The 15152-nt window shown below is 52.2% G+C and overlaps 1 protein-coding gene across 1 annotated transcript in view; it reads right to left on the minus strand.

The window, feature by feature from the left end:
• STAB1 (stabilin 1) overlaps nucleotides 1–15152 on the minus strand; it is a 1212756-nt gene that overhangs the window by 321890 nt on the left and 875714 nt on the right. Inside the window, exon 50 of the mRNA XM_085624210.1 lies at nucleotides 12724–12864. Within this exon, the coding sequence (XP_085480336.1) occupies nucleotides 12724–12864 (141 nt within the window). The remainder of the gene's footprint in view (nucleotides 1–12723; nucleotides 12865–15152) is intronic.

The following is a 15152-nucleotide window of genomic DNA, read 5'->3' on the forward strand; positions in this document are numbered from 1 at the left end:
ACAGTGCCCCCCAGCCTGCTCCTGCAGAGCACAGTGCCCCCCAGCCTGCTCCGGCAGAGCACAGTGCCCCCCCAGCCTGCTCCTGCAGAGCACAGTACCCCCGAGCCTGCTCCTGCAGAGCACAGTGCCCCCCAGCCTGCTCCGGCAGAGCACAGTGCCCCCCAGCCTGCTCCGGCAGAGCACAGTGCCCCCCAGCCTCCTCATGCAGAGCACAGTGCCCCCAGCCTGCTCCTGCAGAGCACAGTGCCCCCCAGCCTGCTCCGGCAGAGCACAGTGCCCCCCAGCCTGCTCCGGCAGAGCAAAGTGCCCCCCAGCCTGCTCCTGCAGAGCACAGTGCCCCCCCAGCCTGCTCCTGCAGAGCACAGTGCCCCCCAGCCTGCTCCTGCAGAGCACAGTGCCCCCCTAGCCTGCTCCTGCAGAGCACAGTGCCCTCAGCCTGCTCCTGCAGAGCAGAGTGCCCCCAACCTGCTAATGCAGAGCACCGAGCCCCCCCAGCCTGCTCCTGCAGAGCACAGTGCCCCCAGCCTGCTCCTGCAGAGCACAGTGCCCCCCAGCCTGCTACTGCAGAGCACAGAGCCCCCCAGCCTGCTCTTGCAGAGCACAGTGCCCCCCGCCTTTTCTTACAGCGCACAGAGCCCACCCCCACCAGCCTGCTCCTACAGAGCACAGTGCCCCCCAGCCTGCTCTTACAGAGCGCAGTGCCGCCACAGCCTGCTCATGCAGAGCACAGTGCCCCCCAGCCTCCTCCTGCAGAGCACAGAACACCCCCAGCCTCCTCCTGCAGAGCACAGAACACCCCTGCCTCATCCTGCAGAGCACAGTGCCCTCCCAGCCTGCTCCTGCAGAGCACAGAGCCCCCCAGCCTGCTCTTGCAGGGCACAATGCCCCCCCCCCACCCCCATAAACACTGTGCACTCTTCGGTCTGTGCCAGGCTCTTGATAAGTGTGGTACTGTCATCCCAGGGTGTCCTGTCAACGCGTGAGTACTCTCAGCACTGCAGGGGTGTCTGCACTGCAGGGGTCTCAGCACTGCAGGGGTGTCTGCACTGCAGGGGTCTCAGCACTGCAGGGGTCTCAGCACTGCCGGGGCCTCTGCACTGCCGGGTTCTCAGCACTGCAGAGGTCTCAGCACTGCAGAGGTCTCAGCACTGCAGAGGTCTCAGCCCTGCAGGGGTCTCAGCACTGCAGGGGTCTCTGCACAGCCAAGTGTCATCATTAGGCCCACAGGTCCCTGGAGTCCAAGTGGCGAGTGGTCACCAATGGCAAACCGTTAGCAGTACACGTGCTGCTGGACAGACTGAACATGGCACCATGCCCAGATCCTACACGTGTGTGCATCTACATACAGTTGCATGTGTGGTGGTATAGATCAGCTGTACTGAGTTACACACTTACTTTCTAACACATTGCTACTTTTGACATAACTGTTGGGTCTCTTGTGGGAGAGAAGAAAAGACTGACTGTCACCACAACAAATATTCAGTCTGTGTCCAGCATCATCAGCATTGACACATACCACGTGCCCATCACTGCCCATCCCTACGTCACAAGCCTCACACCTGCCAAGACGTATGTGCTACCTCTTCTTCACACTAGAGCGATGACATCCTTGTGCCGAGAATGAAAGTGTGAAGTGTGAAAGTGAGGCGCTAGATCCTGGCGTACCCTTTGGAAGGGCAGGGTATGCTCAGACGTGAGTCCCTTGCTCACTTTGCCACTGGATTCAAGCAAGCCTGGTTGAAGACGGCTGAAATGCCAGAAACCGGTCCTAGGAAGCTTGTTTCCGGTCCAGGGAAGGCATGGCTTGGCAGTTCGGGCTGGACTGTTCCCATGAGGCACAGGGTCAGACTGATTTGCATATGGCCATGTCTGAACTGGGGTGGCAGAGTGGGCTAAAGAACGGTGATGGATCAAACCCAGATCTGTTGACTGGGTGTGAGTGTTTGATTGGTTCTGATGCTCCGTCCATCACCACCCCCTTTTGTACCGCTTTGTTTGCCATAAGTTGGCAGGGTATGCTCAGACGTGAGTCCCTTGCTCACTTTGCCACTGGATTCAAGCAAGCCTGGCTGAAGACGGCTGAAATGCCAGAAACCGGTCCTAGGAAGCTTGTTTCCGGTCCAGGGAAGGCATGGCTTGGCAGTTCGGGCTGGACTGTTCCCATGAGGCTCAGGGTCAGACTGATTTGCATATGGCCATGTCTGAACTGGGGTGGCAGAGTGGGCTAAAGAACGGTGATGGATCAAACCCAGATCTGTTGACTGGGTGTGAGTGTTTGATTGGTTCTGATGCTCCGTCCATCACCACCCCCTTTTGTACCCTTTGGAAGACCAGGCAGCCTGGGAAGGGGCGCAGAGGTCTGATGAAGGAGGCCAGGGGAAGGCTTCAGTGTGAGAAGGTGGCCTGATATATGCTATCCACTAGTTCTAGTGGGCACCTTGTATCAGTCCAAACAACCCCTTATGTTGATAGGTTAAAGACAACCTTATATGGAAGCTATCCTAGTGGTAGCTATGGAGAGCAGCCTTCAGGCTAAGTCTTGAAGGAATGTAAAACAGCTTGTTTTACCAGTCTATAATCTCTTGAATGATCAAATGAAAAGACAACCACACCAGGTATATATTCAAAATATATGTATTTAAGATAGATCACACCCCTCTAGTCTCTTTATGAGACTGGAGTTCGAAGTACTTTAGTTACAAGTGTTTAAGCATCAGTAAAAGCACAAATACACGTTTGGGCCCTAGGGGCGTACCAAACCATATAAAAAAAATGATATAAGAACCACAACTGAAATAGGCAGTGTGCCTATTACCTCTAGAATTTCTGGGACCCCAAGGAACCATCCAAGGTAGGGACGTCGGGGACCCATGGGAGCCGTATGCAGTGTGGAAACACAACCGCAGGTTCCTATTACTTTCTATGGGGAATGTCGCGATTGGAATTTTAAAGATTAGGGACACTTCAAATCGAACTAGGACCAAACCCTTTTGGACTTAGACGGTTCTAGGGCTAGCACCCTCGAGAGTACCGGAGTACTTGAGTTACCTCACCCAGGGAAGCCGGGTGCATAGGTGCCTTTTCGTGTCGGGTCGCGTCGTTGATTCCAATGGAAGCCTTCAAAGAACAGCTGCTGCCGCGAAGAGAAGTGTCCGGAGAGATCCAAGCCTGGATCTAGGATGTAAGGAACCTGAAAGCAGAGGGGACAGAGTATGGGTCACTTGCCAGTGACCTAGGGCAGGATGGACCAATGCCCACAGATGTCGGGTGCTTCAGGTGAGTTGTCGAGTGTCTTGACTCTTCAACCTTGAGGTCCAGGAGGCGTAGACAAAGTCCACGAGCCGGATTCGAGCTGCCCCACAAAGTCTGTCAAGTGCTGCGGTGTCGGCAACCAGGAAGGACCCAACAAGCCTTGGCAACGGCAAGTCTCCGGAAATCAGAGAAAGGACTGCGGTGCAGACCAGCAAGGTCTGATTGACTCACCCAGCGAGGGTAAGTAAGAGCAGGTCTGGAGCAACCAGAAAAGCACAAGTAGAAGTGGAGTTGCCTTCGTGGGGACCTGCTAGCCAACGGGCTAGTGATCGCGAAGGAGCCTCGAGCGGTCGCACTTGGAGCTGGCCCACGGGTCACTCGTGGAGTGGAGGCCAACAATCTTCGGTGCAGGAGGTGCTCAAGGCTGGGGCTACTCGGAGCCCAAAGCACAACTTCGAGGATGACAAGGAAGGTGTTGTTGCTGCAAAAGTTCACGGTGTCCAGGGGTCACGGTTCCACGTTACCCACGATAGCCACGGGCCTCAGCTTTACTGTGGACTCAGGGTAATCTAAAGTTCTAGGGACTGGATTCCTATACTTATACTAAGTTTAGGGGATGGACTAACTCTAAGGCCCCACCTATGGGTGGGCCTGGGGTGGGGGTGGTTACACCCCTTCCTCTTTATCCAGTTTCGCGCCAGAGAAGGGGCTGAGTGCCCCTGGAACCGGTTTGAACTGGGCTATGCACAGGGACACCTTGTGTGCCCCAGGCAGTGTCTCAAAAGCATTCTGTGAATGCACCCACCCTGCCCCAATACACATCTGCCTGTCTGGGGAGGTGGTTACACCTCCCTGTGACAGGAAACCTATTGTCCAGGCCTCACCTGCCGGAGTTTCCCCCAGCAGCAGGAGGCCAGACCCGTGTCTGTGGCAGTGGCATCCATTTTGTGATGCCAGGTCTTTGAAAGGATTTAACCGGGTTTAGCCAGTGTGAACATGTCTCTCCCTCTAGAAGGGTGGAATGCTACCCCTGCCACCAGAACTGGCGGGGCGGGGGTAGTATTCCAAAGCGTTTGACACCAAACACAACATGTTTTGATGCAGCCATTCCAAAGTTAGCATTTACCGCAAGGTTATAATGCATTTAAGAGTATATGTGTTGAGCTGCTACTGGTGAATTGCCCTTAAACGCTGACTCCAGAGAGCCTGGGTGCCCTCATCCCGCTGAGCAACGTGACCCCTGCACGACTGTGCCGCTGTGAGCACCGTGACAGCCTGCCCCGCCTGGCCTGAACAACGTAAGCTGCTGCCCCCTCGAGCCAGAGCTCGCACCGTTAGGAAGGACTGTCTGATCTGAGCCACGAGCCTCTGTGGCCCCCGAGCCGTAGAGTCCACCGCAAGGACCGACGACACCCAAGTTCGCCGCTTCTGGACGACGCCTGCAGCGCCGTGCCGCTGAATTCACCCCCGAGCCGCCCCACCTTCCACCAACATCGAGACGAGCCTCGAAGTCCCGAGGTGCCCCACCACGCATCTTTGTACTCTGCCAAACGGGACTGCACCGCGATGTGGGACGCCCCTCTTACGACTGCCAAGGCCGCCCCGAACTCGCCATCAAGAAATAAGGTATTGTGCGCCTCGAACGCCCCAGCGTACTTGCAGCGTACGGCTGCATCCCCCGGAGCGGTACGCGTCCTCGCGGGCCACTGTACGGCCCGTACTGTCTTGGAGACTATCGTCCCCGTACGCTGACCCCCGCGGGAAGCGTGAACCATTGAAGGGATCGTCCCGAAGAGCGTACGCCCCGGTACGACGCGTACCATCACCCGTACGGCCCGTACTGCCTGTACGCCATCGTCCCCGTACGCCTGCTCACGCGGGAAGTGTGAGACGTAGGGGGGAAGCGTCCCGAGGAGTGTACGGCCCGTACTAACAGCGGTACGACGCGTACCAACAGCGGTACAACCCGTACGGACGGCACTTCGACGCGCACTGACCCCCAAGAGGTGCAGATTGCACCCAAACCGTGCATTTTGAAGAACTGTGGCATCCTTAAACATTACAAACAAGTAACTGGAACCGTATTTAAAAGTTAAAGACTGTAACTAAAGCCTGCTTGAAGAAGTCTATATAAAGAAACTTTATTTTTATAAATACAGTATGGTGTCTCTGTGTGGTGGGTTGGTGATTGTTGTGGGACATCCTAAATGCTTAACCTTATGTACTCTAGAGTTTAGCCTGACTCCTCGCGCCACACTACCTAGAGGGTGAGCAGGGGTTATTGTCTGAGAGTAATCCTTTGCCCTGACTTAGAGGAGAGGGTCCCTGCTTGTCGCAAGTGCATACCTGCGCCAACCAGAGACCCCCGATTCTAACACCAGCTGTCAAGTCAAATGTGCTAAGGTACTTGGCTGAGGCCAAAGTATCTATAAGCTCATCTGCCCTTGGTATTGGATGGTCATCAGTCCTAGTGACTGCATTGAGGCCTCTGTAGTCCACACAAAACCTCATCTCTCTATTTCCACCACTGGTGTGAGGTTTTGGCACAAGGACTACTAGACTAGCCCAAGGGCTATCTGAGGGCTCAATCACACCCAGATCCAACATTTTCTGGACTTCTGTCCTGATACAGTCCCTGACATGGTCAGGTTGCCTATAAATCTTATTTTTAATAGGCAGACTGTCCCCAGTGCCCACTTCATGAGTGCACCAGGTAGTCTGACTTGGAGTCAGTGAAAACATATGTCTGTACTGATTGAGAACATGTCTGCAATCAGTTTGCTGCTGGGCAGTGAGGCTGCCTGCCAATGCTATACCATCAACTGACCCATCATCAGGGTTCTGTGAGAGGAGGTCAGGGAGTGGGTCACTCTCTACCTCCTGTCCCTCATCAGTTGCCATGAGCAAGCCCATGTCAGCCCTGTCCACATATGGCTTCAGCCTGTTCACATGGAGAACCCTATGGGGACTCCTAGGGGTTCCGAGGTCTACCAAGTAAGTAACCTCCCCTTTCTGTTCAACAATAGTGTGGGGTCCACTCCACTTGTCCTGGAGAGCTGCTAGGGCCACAGGCTCCAACACCCACACTTTCTGTCCTGGCTGATAAACGGTCAGTACAGCATTTTGGTCATGCCAGGCTTTTTGCAGTTCCTGGCTAGCCTCAAGGTTTTGTTTTGCCTTTTTCATGTACTCCGCCATCCTGGAGCGGAGACCAAGTACATAGTCCACTATGTCTTGCTTTGGGGGCTTGAAATGTAACTCCCATCATTCCTTCACCAAACACAATGGACCCCTGACAGGGTGACCAAACAGAAGTTCAAAAGGGCTGTAGCCAACCCCCTTCTGAGGCACCTCCCTGTATGCAAATAAAAGGCAGGGCAAGAGAAGGTCCCATTTTCGCCTAAGCTTCTCTGGGAGTCCTTTAATCATGCCCTTTAAGGTTTTGTTGAACCTTTCAACGAAACCATTGGATTGTGGGTGATACGGTGTGATGAATTTGCATTTCACTCCACACTCTTTCCACATAGCAGTTAAGTAACTTGACATAAAGTTTGCACCTCTGTCAGATACAACCTCCTTTGGAAAACCTACTCTTGAGAACACACTCAAGAGAGCTCTTGCCACTACAGGTGGTGTAGTGGTCCTTAGGGGTATAGCTTCTGGATACCTTGTGGTATGATCCTCTACCACCAGTATAAACCTGTGCCCAGATGCTGTTTGAGGATCCATGGGACCAACAATGTCAATCCCAACCCTCTCAAAGGGAACCCCCACCACAGGTAGTGGTATCAGGGGGGCCTTTGTAGTGCCACCTGCTTTGCCACTGGCTTGGCAGGTTACACAGGAGCGACAAAACTCCTTTGTGTCTTCAGACATGTGTGGCCAGTGAAAGTGAGGAACAATTCTGTCCCAAGTCTTGTTCTGGCCTAAGTGTCCTGCTAGGGGAATATCATGGGCTAGTGTCAATAGGAAACCCCTAAACCTCAGAGGTATAACCAACCTCCTGGATGCACCAGGCTTGGGGTCTCTACTCTCTGAGTAAAAGAGTCCATCATCCCAATAAACTTTATGGGTGCCACTAGCATTCCCAGCAGCCTCATCAGCAGCTTGCTGTCTGAGGGTTTCAAGAGAGGGGCAGGGTTTGTGTTCCTGGCTCAAATCAGACCTGGAAGGGCCCCATGTCCCCAAGAACTCAACCTGATCAAGTTCAAGCTCCTCTGGGACAGTTCCTTCTTCAGGCTCAAGATCATCTCCCTGAGGAGACTGATCAGTTTCCTGAGGCAGGTGGGAAGGCTCTGCCTTAACCCTACTGCTCCTCCTCTTGTGAGGCACCTGGTCCATTATTCCAGGATCCAGGGCCTGTCCAGATTTTGACATTTTAGCCTGTGACCTAGTCACAGCAAAGACATGTGCAGGGATCCCTAACATTTCTGCATGAGTCCTGAGTTCCACTTCAGCCAAAGCTGAAGTTTCCAGATCATTTCCAAACAAGCATTGTACTGGTAGGTCTGCACTTACCACAACCTCTCAGGAAATCAGAGAAAGGACTGCGGTGCAGACCAGCAATGTCTGATGGACTCACCCAGTGAGGGTAAGTAAGAGCAAGTCTGGAGCAACCAGAAAAGCACAAGTAGATGCGGAGTTGCCTTCGTGGGGACCTGCTAGCCAACGGGCTAGTGATCGCGAAGGAGCCTCGAGCGGTCGCACTTGGAGCTGGCCCACGGGTCACTCGTGGAGTGGAGGCCAACAATCTTCAGTGCAGGAGGTGCTCAAGGCTGGGGCTACTCGGAGCCCAAAGCACAACTTCGAGGATGACCAGGAAGGTGTTGTTGCTCCAAAAGTTTATGGTGTCCAGGGGTCATGGTTTCACGTTACCCACGATAGCCACGGGCCTCAGCTTTGCTATGGACTCAGGGTAGCCTCAGGGAAGTCTGTTAATCTACCTCTGGGGATGCAGAGACTTCGGCGTCCGGTGGGAGCTTCAGCAATGCAGACCGGTGAGTTGCTTCTTTGGTGCCTGCCAAGCAGGGGAGTCACTCCTTGACCCCAAGGGAGATTTCTTCCGTCTTCTATTCGAGATAGAAAGTCAAGAGTCCAGGATATATGTTTCAGAGGTTCATCCAGGGTAATCTAAAGTCCTAGGGACGGGGTTCCTATACTTATACTAAGTTTAGGGGATGGACTAACTCTAAGGCCCCACCTATGGGTGGGCCTGGGGTGGGGGTGATAACACCCCTTCCCCTTTGTCCAGTTTCACACCAGAGCAGGGGCTGAGTGCCCCTGCAACCGGTTTGAACTGGGCTATGCACAGGGACACCTGTGTGCCCCAGGCAGTGTCTCAAAAGCATTCTGTGAATGCACCCACCCTGCCCCAATACACATCAGCCTGTTTGGGGAGGTGGTTACACCTCCCTGTGACAGGAAACCTATTGTCCAGGCCTCCCCTGCCGGAGTTTGCCCCAGCAGCAGGAGCCAGACCCGTGTCTGTGGCATCCTTTTTGTGATGCCAGGGCTTTGAAAGGATTTAACCGAGTTGAGCCAGTGTGAACATGTCTCTCCCTCTAGAAGGGTGGAATGCTACCCCCGCCGCCAGAACTGGCAGGGGGGTAGTATTCCAAAGCGTTTGACACCAAATACGACATGTTTTGATGCAGCCATTCCAAAGTTAGCATTTACTGCGAGGTTATAATGCACTTAAGAGTATATGGTATGGCTGTATCACAGAACAGGCATAAGGAAGTATTTCCGAATGCTGCAGAGGGGCTCAGCTCATGCTTGGGCACCCTCTCACATAAAACCAAGCACTCTGCCTTCAGGATTGTTAAGGCCTGCCATAGGAGTGGCTTATAGGTTTATATGTGTCTGTATAAGGTAGTGATATAGGTAGCCTATACCACAGTAAGGGGTGCAAGCACACCCTTACCCAGGTTGCAGTAGCAGACATGTGGTGCCATTTTGGAGTGCTTCCCAGGGGTGGCATAATTCATGCTGCAGCCCCTGGTAGGCCTCTGAGGTACCTGTGACCTAGGTACATAGTATACCATATACTAGGGGCTTATAAGGCACTCCGGAATCCAATTAGAGATGTACCTAATGTACATGGAAACCATTTTAGAGAGGAAGCAGCTAGGCTGTGGTCCTAATTAGCAGGGCCACAGCCAGACTAATGTCGAAAAACAGTGAAACACCAGCAAAAAGTGGGGGTACCCATGTGAAGCAGATCCTACTCTCCTACATTCAGTGCTCTGATAATTGAGGCATGTGGGATGCCGCAGTGCTCTGATGATGGAGGCCAGGAGGAGGCAGCAGTGCTCTGTTGGGGGACGCCAGGGGAAGGCAGCAGTGCTCTGTTGGGGAACGCCAGGGAAACGCAGCAGTGCTTTGATCAGGGAGGCCTGGGGGAGGCAGCAGTGCTCTGTTGAGGGACGCCAAGGGAAGGTAGCAGTGCTCTGATGATGGTGGCCTTGGGGAGGTAGCAGCGCTCTGAGGAGAGATGCCAGGGGAAGGTAGCAATAATCTGATGAGGGAGGCCGGGGGAGGTAGCAGTGCTCTGGTGATGGGGGCCTGTGAGAGGTAGCAGTGCTCTGATGGAGGCCAGGGGGAGGTAGCATTGCTCTGATGAAGGAGACCGGGGGAGGTAGCAATGCTTTGATGATGGAGGCCAGCGGGAGGTAGCAGTGCCCTGGTGAGGGACGCCAGAGGAGGGTAGCAGTGCTCTGATGATGGCGACCTGTGAGAGGTAGCAGTGTTCTGATGGAGGCCAGTGGGAGGTAGCATTGCTCTAATGAAGGAGTGCAGGGGGAGGTAGCAATGCTCTGATGATGGAGGCCAGCGGGAGGTAGCAGTGCCCTGGTGAGGGACGCCAGAGGAGGGTAGCAGTGCTCTGATGATGGCGACCTGTGAGAGGTAGCAGTGTTCTGATGGAGGCCAGTGGGAGGTAGCATTGCTCTGATGATGGAGGCCAGGGGGAGGTAGCAGTGCACTGATGAGGGACGCCAGGGGAGGGTAGCAGTGCCCTGATGATGGCGACCTAGGCAAGGGAGGCAAGTGAGCAGAGGTCTGATTTGGAGGCCTGGGCAAGGTAGCAGTGCTCTGATGAGCGAGGCTGGGGGGGCGGTAGCAGTGCTCTGATGATGGAGGCAAGAGGGAGGTAGCAGTGCTCCAATGATGGAGGCCAGGGGGCGGTAGCATTGCTCTGATGATGGAGGCCAGGGGGCGGTAGCATTGCTCTGATGATGGAGGCTTGTGGAAGGTAGCAGTGCTCTGATGAGCGAGGCTGGGGGGGCGGTAGCAGTGCTCTGATGATGGAGGCAAGAGGGAGGTAGCAGTGCTCCAATGATGGAGGCCAGGGGCGGTAGCATTGCTCTGATGATGGAGGCTGGTGGAAGGTAGCAGTGCTCTGATGATGGAGGGCAGAGGAAGGCAGCAGTGCTCTGATGAGGGTGGCCTGGGGATGTTGCAGTGTTCTGAAGATGGAGGCCTGGGGAGGTAGCAGTGCTCCAATGATGGAGGCCAGGGGGCGGTAGCATTGCTCTGATGATGGAGGCTTGTGGAAGGTAGCAGTGCTCTGATGGTGGAGGGCAGAGGAAGGCAGCAGTGCTCTGATGAGGGTGGCCTCGGGACGTAGCAGTCCTCTGATTATGGAGGCCTGGGGTGGGAGCATTGCTCTGATGATGGACGCCTGGGGGATGTTTTAGTTCTCTGAAGATGGAGGCCTGGGGGGCAGCAGTGACCTGATGATGGAGGCAAAAGGGGGGCAGCTGTGCTCTGATGATGGGAGTCTGGGGAGGTAGCATTGCTCTCATGAGGGTGGCCTGGGGGAGGTAGCACTGCTGTGATGAGGGTGGCCTTGGGTAGGTAGCAGTGCTCTGGTGATGGAGGCCAGGGAATGGTTCAGCAGCATGAGTGTGGTTCAGCTGCATGAAAGCCGTGCAGCTGCATGAGTGCTGTGCAGCTGCATGAATGCCGTGCAGCTGCATGAGTGCGGTTCAGCTACATGAGAGTGGCTCAGCTGCATGAGTGTGGTTCAGCTGCATGAGCGTGGTTCTACAGTATGAGTGTGGTTCAGCTGCATGAATGCCATGCAGCTGCATGAGTGCTGTGCAGCTGCATCTGTGTGGTATAGCTACATGAGTGTGGTGCAGCTACATGAGTGCGGGGCAGCTACATGAGTGCGGGACAGTTGCATGAGTGCAGTAAAGCTACATTAGTGCAGTGCAGCTGCATGAGTGCGGTGCAGCTACATGAGTGGGGTGCAGCTACATGAATGCAGTGTAGCTGCATGAGTTCAAAAAATTTACATGAGTGCAGTGCAGCTGTATGAGTGCGGTGCAGCTACATGAGTGTGGTGCAGCTACATGAGTGTGGTGCAGCTACATGAGTGTGGTGAAGCTGCATGGTTGTAGTGCAGATCCGAGTAAGATTTTACTGCATGAGTACAGTGCCGATGCACAAGTGTGGAGCAGTTGCATGGACGTGGCGCAGCTCCATGAGTGAGGTGCTGCTCCAGGGCGAGTGGTAAGTGAAGGTGTCAGGTTGTGGTGAAGCTGCAGTGCTGTGGTGCAGCTACAAGGCTGTGGTGAAGCTACAGGGCTGTACTGAAGCTGCAGGGCTGTGGTGCAGCTGCAAGACTTTGATGCAGCTGCATGGCTGTGGCGAAGCTGCAGGGCTGTGGTGCAGACGCAAGACTGTGATGCAGGTGCATGGCTTTGGTGAAGCTGCAGGGCTGTGGTGCAGCCGCAAGACTGTGATGCAGGTGCATGGCTGTGGTGAAGCTGCAGGGCTGTAGTGCAGCCGCAAGACTGTGATGCAGCTGCATGGCTTTGGTGAAGCTGCAGGGCTGTGGTGCAGCCGCAAGACTGTGATGCAGGTGCATGGCTGTGGTGAAGCTGCAGGGCTGTAGTGCAGCCGCAAGACTGTGATGCAGCTGCATGGCTTTGGTGAAGCTGCAGGGCTGTGGTGCAGCCGCAAGACTGTGATGCAGCTGCATGGCTGTGGCGAAGCTGCAGGGCTGTGGTGCAGACGCAAGACTGTGATGCAGGTGCATGGCTTTGGTGAAGCTGCAGGGCTGTGGTGCAGCCGCAAGACTGTGATGCAGGTGCATGGCTGTGGTGAAGCTGCAGGGCTGTAGTGCAGCCGCAAGACTGTGATGCAGCTGTATGGCTTTGGTGAAGCTGCAGGGCTGTGGTGCAGCCGCAAGACTGTGATGCAGGTGCATGGCTGTGGTTGCAGCTGCATGTTTGAGGAGAAGCCCCAGTGATACACTGAAGGTGCTTACATGGGTGTTATAAAAAACAAGCATTTTATGTTGCAGAAGCCATGGGGCAGTGAGACCACACCTACTCAAAGATTAACTAACATCGGTGTATCTGTAACATGTCATTGTAAAGAGTGACGTCACAGGTGACTATCAGCAGCGGCCGCTTCACTGCAGCATTACTCCCATGACCCTGGTTATTGGGTACCACATACCTGAGCGAACTGGAGCGGGGTGTCCCCCGCCTGGAGGTTGTACGGCAGCAGTATCCGGTCAATGAAATGGATTACCCCATTTTTGGCGATGAGGTCACTTTTGATGATTTTCGCTTCATTATTCAGATACACTTCGCCATCCTAAGTGTAAAAAAAGAGACTTCTCACAATTTGAAAACAAACATGGGCAATGTAACCAGGTCTGACGTATAAATGCAAGTTCCTCATACATGCACTCTATCATTCATCCTTGCCCCCATTCAGCCATTCATCCACCCACTGATTATTCTTGCATTCACCTAAATACACAGCCACAATAAAACACACACAAACGCCACCACAAATGCATGCGGTCATATGCATGCAATAATAAATGCAATTACATATAGTTAATGGTGGCCATTTTGCACTGGTATTATAAAAATGGTCATATTGTTTTAAAGTACCAGCACAACCACCCCATTTAGAACTAATAAGTTGGCCATCTTGGAATGGTGAAACAATTATACATTATGGACAATACCATTCCATGATGGTGCCCTGGTTTAGAGGCACTGGTCACCTGGGATGACGCAGACAATAGATGAAGTTAGCGGTAAGAAAAGGGTTCATTAGTGCTATCTAGGAAGCTGTCATATGCTCTAATACCTAAAAATAAATAGATGAGAAAGATAGAAATGAAAGGGGCCCTGTAAACAGGAAAAAATGGAAATCTACCCGTTATCCCTGGCACTGAACGCACCCGTTTTCAGACAGATGGGTTCATGTGATCAGACAAATGCAGTTACTCACAAGTCAAAAAAGCCAATGATTGAAGTGGCCGGAGCCACTGCTCCATGCGGCACAGTGTAAATGACTGTCATACAGACCAGTTTTAGAAGAAGACTGACCTAAAACTCTTCTACAAATGTGGATCTATTTATATATCTTTCTATCTCTCTCTATGTGTGAGCGTGTGTGTCATATTTTTACTGAAAAAAAATAAAGATTAAAGAGAGGCTATTTAGGTGTTGGAATGAGACACAAGCTTATGCTATAATTATTTACGCAACACCTTCAAATTATTATCACTCGCACACCTCCTTACACAGTGTATTCAACTATAACAGGCAGCCTACATTACCTATAACTGGCACCTTCTCCATGCACTGCTTATACCCCTTTATATTATATCCCTTTTACCATTTAAAATATTAGTATTTACAACAATAGTTATGATATCGTAAATTACATCTTTTGTGAGAATACAGTTCATGATAGAGAGGCAAGTTATAGTTAATGTAATGTGACTGCCGAGTTGAGTACACTGTGTATGGAGGTGCGCGAGTTTCATTTGAAGGTGTTGCATACATTAAATAAATTAAAGGTGTACGTAGAAATTTTAATTTTTTTCTTTTTGTGTAGTTTAAGTTTGTTTTGTAGTTGAACAATAAATAAAGCTATATTACTTTAAAGGTGGTGCTTAATGTAAAAACTGAAGATATAACTATAGAATTGGTACTGTATATTTTAAGTTTGGTTTGTATAGAAAAAATAAGTTTTCCTAACTATAACAATGGGTTAACCTTTGGTCTTTTCTTTGAATTTCAAGATTTTAAATTTGTACCAAAAATGTGTTTCAAATCGTAGAGTTCACTGTCATTGACTGGAGTGTCTTTAAGTGGAGTGTGGTACAGTAGAGGGGAGGAGAGTGTCATACAATGCACTGTTGTAGAGTGGAATGGCGTACAGTGGAATAGCATACAGTGGCGTGGCGTAGACTGAAACGGCATAGAGTTGAGTAAAGCATACTGGAGTGGGATAGAGTGGTGTAGAGTGGAGTCGAGGGGAGTGTTGTTGTGTACAGTGGAATAAATTGTTATACAGTGCAGTGGCATGTTGTACGGTACTGTCGCCTGGAGTGCGCTAGAGTGGACAATTATACTGTAGAGTTTAGTAAAATGTTTCAAATTGGAGTGGCGTCTTGTACAGTAGAGTAGAATGGTGTGTTGCAGAGTGGAGTAAAGTGTTTTACTCAGGGGTGTAGGGTTGTAGAGTTGAGGGTTATAGAGCAGAGTACAGTGTTGTATAGTGTAGTGTGGCACACAGTGTAATATCGTCTCGTAGAGTGGATTTGCATCGAGTTGAATACAGTGTGTACAGAGGGGGCAGTGAAGAGTGGAGTGTTGTACAATGCCACAGAGTGGGGTAAAGTGTTGTGCAGTGGAGTCCAGTGGACTGGTGTAGGATAGAGTGGAGTAGCTTGTTCTATTGTAGAGAGGCATGGAGTCAGGTACAGTGGAATGATGTAGTCAACAGTGGAGTCAAGTGTCGTAGAGTGGTGTGTGGTACAGTGGATTGAAGTGGTGTGTTGTAGCTTGTTGGAAAGTGTCTTAGAGCAGAGTATCACAGAATGGATGAAAGTGTTGTTCAGTGGAGTGGAGTGTGCT

This window comes from Triturus cristatus, chromosome 9, assembly GCF_964204655.1.
Source record: "Triturus cristatus chromosome 9, aTriCri1.1, whole genome shotgun sequence".
NCBI classification, from domain to species: Eukaryota; Metazoa; Chordata; class Amphibia; order Caudata; family Salamandridae; genus Triturus; species Triturus cristatus.